The sequence below is a fragment of the Triturus cristatus genome, chromosome 12 (genome assembly GCF_964204655.1).
Source record: "Triturus cristatus chromosome 12, aTriCri1.1, whole genome shotgun sequence".
Classification (NCBI taxonomy): domain Eukaryota; kingdom Metazoa; phylum Chordata; class Amphibia; order Caudata; family Salamandridae; genus Triturus; species Triturus cristatus.
In genome coordinates, this window is record NC_140595.1 from 598,376,117 (window position 1) to 598,380,665 (window position 4,549).

The 4,549-nt window shown below is 51.1% G+C and overlaps 1 protein-coding gene across 1 annotated transcript; it reads left to right on the forward strand.

The window, feature by feature from the left end:
* The first annotated feature begins 1,447 nt into the window (after positions 1-1,447).
* On the forward strand, positions 1,448-3,152 carry LOC146776346 (uncharacterized). Its single transcript, XM_085637111.1, has 2 exons — positions 1,448-1,880; positions 2,189-3,152. Exons 1-2 carry the CDS (start codon positions 1,448-1,450, stop codon positions 3,001-3,003), a joined length of 1,248 nt encoding a protein of 415 aa, XP_085493237.1. The 3' UTR covers positions 3,004-3,152.
* Positions 3,153-4,549: the final 1,397 nt, after the last annotated feature.

Sequence of the window (4,549 nt, forward strand, 5' to 3'; positions counted from 1 at the left end):
CCGTATGCTTCTCGACTAGAAAGAGAATCTAATATACCTCTGTCCATTCCTGCAAAGGAGGCAAGGGAACAATCGTTCCTTTGTCCAACAGACCACCAACGCCATCCAAAAGCGCCTGTCTTTTCAACCACTCTCGAAAACAGGGAGTGACCTGAAAAATGACTGAGGGTATACCAAAAAACCAATCCGAAACCCCTCTGTCACCACTTGAAGCACCCACTGTTCAGAAACTGAGTTCTGTCACAGACTCGAAAAGAAAGAAAGGTGCCCCCACGAGAACTCAACTCACCACCATATAGTCAGGGCTTTGAGACGGCAGGGGAAGAGGAAGAAGCAGTTGGGAACCGTGAATTATCGGAGGAAGGAGCACCCCAGCCACGCCCCCCTGCCATGAAAGGGCTGGTGAGACTTTCCCTGACAAGCTGGACCAAAAGCCCGGTGGGAACTAAAGAATTTGGGACAGGCCTGTTTCTCCGGCGCTAGCAGTTTGCGATCCTCAGCAGACTTCTTAACCATATCCTCCAAAGGCAGACCAAACAATTTCACCCCAGAAAAAGCGATCTTCATCAGCAAACCCTTCTGGGCCGCATCCGCCTTCCAAAACCTCAACCACATCTGGCGCCGAGCCGCGACAGAAGATCCCACCCTAGAGGCAGCCGCCCCCAAGGAATACATAGAAATGTCAGATAAGAGCTGGATCTGCTGCTCCATCAGAGCTAAAGTCGGAGAAACGCCCTCCCCTTAGTCCATCAACTCTACCAATGTCTGGAAGTCTTTAAGCAAGGACTGGATAGCATATGTAGAATTATGTAAAATAGGCTGCCACTTTAATAGCAAAAGTAGAAGCGGAAAAAGTATTCTTAACAGCCGCATCCACCCTTTTATCAACCGGGTCCGCAGGCGAGGCATCTTCAGAAATGATCGCCCCCTGGGAGGCCAGCCCCGCCCGCCATCAAGGAATCCACCTTCACAGAAGCAGGGAATTTTTCAAAAAAATCCTGCAAAGGATAACGCTTCATCAAGAAACTGTGACACGAATAAGAAGCAAGTAAATTAGAGTGACAAGGAAAGCCAACCAATGGTAAGCAACAGGTGGGCTCCAAAACACTATGGGGCATATGTATCAAACTCCCCTTTAGCGAATCTCAAATTGCGAGAATTTGCGATTCGCAAAATCAGATTCGCTAAACGGGATGTATAAAATAAATCGCTAATCATTTGCGATTCCTTAAAAATCGCAAATAATTCGCAGAATCCCGTATTGCGATTTCTTAATAGCGAAATTCGCTAAATAAGAAATCGCAAAAACGGGAATCTGCAAGCCTGGTGCAGGCTGATGACATCACAAACAGGAAACTGTAGTGATTGCCTGCACCTGCTCACCTGAGCCACACCCAGAGGCTGCTTGTGGAGTGTGAGGAGGCTTTCCTGGAGACAGCAACCAGCAATGGATCCCAAACAAAACCAGCAGGGCAAAGATGCAGAAAAAAGAAAGAGAAAACACAAGTTTTCAGAAAAGGAGCAGGAGGTCCTCATTGAGGAGATGGTCTGCAGCCATGAGCTCCTGTTTGGGAAGAAGGCACTCAAAGTCCCAGAGGCCAGGAAGAGGAAAATCTGGCTGGAAATACAGAGCAAGGTGAATGCTGTTGGAGTCACCACACGCACCATCGAGGAGCTGCGCAAGCGGTGGTATGATATGCGCCAGAGGTCCAAGGAGAGGGTGGCAGCCAGACTCAAGGATGCCAGTCAGACTGGAGGAGGACCATCCACTGCAGAGCAGCCAACCCCCCATGAGGAGCTTGTGGAGTCAACCCTCCTGCCTGAGAGCGTTGGTGGTGTGGCTGCAATCGACAGCTCCGACCCCTCATCCAGCAGACAAGGTAAGATGCATGCCAAATCACCCTGCACTCCTCCCCATCCCTTGCACACTCCCCCAAATGCGCATAGTTAACTCCCAACATGCCAATCCAGCCCAGGTCTTACAGCACACCCAGCAATGCATCATGGTACTCGTAGTACTGTGTCTGACTGTGTGTCCATGACACCATCACAAGTAAATGCAACATATGTGTTTTGGGGATCATTGAATAGAAATGTGTCAGAGATTAGCCGTCAAAGATTTGTAACTTTATTGAGTGCCACATGCAGACAGTAACACAAACTCATATAGTCCCCTTTACATCCACAGCACACGCCATGCCACAAGAAGACAGCGCTGAGGGAGAGGAGCCTGCAGACCCTGCGGACTCCAGCGATGAGACAGAGCAGCAGCCAATTCAGCGCAGGAAGCGCGCACATGTGCCCCCACTGCCTCCATTTGAGGATGAAGTCCCAGCAACAGGCGATGACACCGACAGGAGAGAGGGGAGTCAGGGTGTGACAGACATGCCCCGTCATGACGCACCAACACCAAGGCAAAGGGAACAGGCCATTTCCAGGTCAAGGCCCAGGAGCAGCACTGCAACAGAAGGAGAAGGCACCGTGTTCTCCGGCTTGGAACAGTGCATGTTGCAGGAACAGCGCCTGCAAAGCAAGGCAATGCGGTCAATGAGTCGCCAGCTAGGCCGCCTACATCAGGACAATCGCAGCATGGTAGCGGCAATACGAGAGCTCTGTGCCACTTTGAGGGACACCCAAGCTGCCAATGACAGGGCTGGACGACGTGCCAATGCACGGCTACACAATTACACCAAGGCAGTCAACCGCCTCTGCACCACCACCAGCGCACTCACACGCAGAAGCGTAACCATGCAGGTGGACATGGCACATTGCTGCCAGGACATAGCGCGAGGGCTGGCGCAGGTGACCACTGCTGTGGAACAGCTGCAGACAGCCAATGCAGGTGGCAGCGCACTAATGGCCTCTGCTGAGAGTGAGGACACATCGAGTCGCAGCAGCATCACTCCAACCTTGCCAGGTGAAAGACGCCGCAGTGGCAGACAGGTAGCAGGCCAAGGGCGCACCATGGGGGTCAACCACCCTGGACGGCACCGACGGAGGTGATCATCTGCGGGGACACTGACTGCAACACGGGTGCATTAACCCGCAAAAGGCTGTTTGCCCTATTTCTTGTGCCTTCTCTGCACTGTGTGTACAACATGTGCTGGGGACAATTACAATTTCTTTCATGTTAAGTGTGATTAAACACTTGACACATCATCAGGCTTTGTAGTCTCATTTCCTCAACACTCACCTAAAAGTAGTTTTGTGTGATCTCAGTCCGTCTCTGGCGTCCAGCAGCTGCCCCAACTCCTGGTGCTGGTCTGGCAGGGGGAGCAGGGCGCTCGTCATCCGATGTGTCTGTATCGCTCACATCAATTGTGGTGCCTTTCCTCATTGCCATGTTGTGTAGCATTGCACAGCTTGCCACGATTTTACAGCAGGTCTCAGGGCTGTATTGCAGTGCGCCTCCACTCTTATGCAGGCACCGGAAGCGGCTCTTCAGGATTCCGAAGGTTCGCTCAATGACACAGCGTGTAGATCTGTGTGCCCTGTTGTAGCTCCTCTCACTTGCATTTGCAGGATCCAGGTATGGGGTCAGGATGAAGTCGCGCACTGCATAGGCACTGTCACCTGCATGGAAAAAAACACAATAGGTGAGTCAATGTCCCCCCCCTCAAGTGATGTAGTGGATGTATTGATGTGTGCAATGTATTTACCGAGCAGGTACCCCTCCCCAAACTCTCCAGCAATCAGACGTCTGTGTATTCCACTGTGTCGGAAGATGAAGGAGTCATGTGTACTGCCGGGGTATTTGGCTACGATGTCGGTGATGTGATACTTAGCGTTGCACACAATCTGTATGTTGAGGGAATGGTAGCATTTCCGATTCCTGTAGACATATTCAGTTTCTGCTGGGGGTGTGATGGCCACATGGGTCCCGTCAATGCAGCCGATGACGTGGGGGAAACGTGCAATCTGGTAGAAGTCCAGTATCGTTTGTTGTAATGCCTGTTGGGTGGTGGGGAAGTAAATGTGATGTGGGAGCCTCAGTAGCATTGCATCTAGGAAGGCATGGAAGAAGCGCGAAAGTGCACTCTGTGACACACCACCAACCTCCGCTATGACCCGTTGAAAACTCCCTGACGCGAGGAGGTGCAGGGAGCACAGGACCTGCACATGTGTGGGAATTGTTTGTGTCCTGCGAGTAGGGTGCTCCAAGTGGGGTTTCAGCTCCTCAATCAGGTCCATTATGGTCTGTGGGTGCAGTCTGTACTTGTCATAGATCTCCTCTTCAGTGTTCTGTAACAGGGTGATGCGCAGCCTGAAGATACGTTCCTGTCTCATTCTCCTGTGTGCAAGGGCCCGAATACGCAGCCTCCTGGCTATCACGTACATTGCAGCCATTGTGGGTGTGTTTGTTGCATTGTGGGCTGGTTTTTGTACCTTGCACCAGTTTACCACCTGCAAGCAATTGGTGTTAATAGCGATTTCTTAATTAGCGAATTTCGTAAAATCGCAATTTGCGATTTTTTCATACATGTGTTTGCGATTTCTTAGCTAGCGATTTCTTGTTAGCGATATTCGCAACGCTAAGGAATCGCAAAAT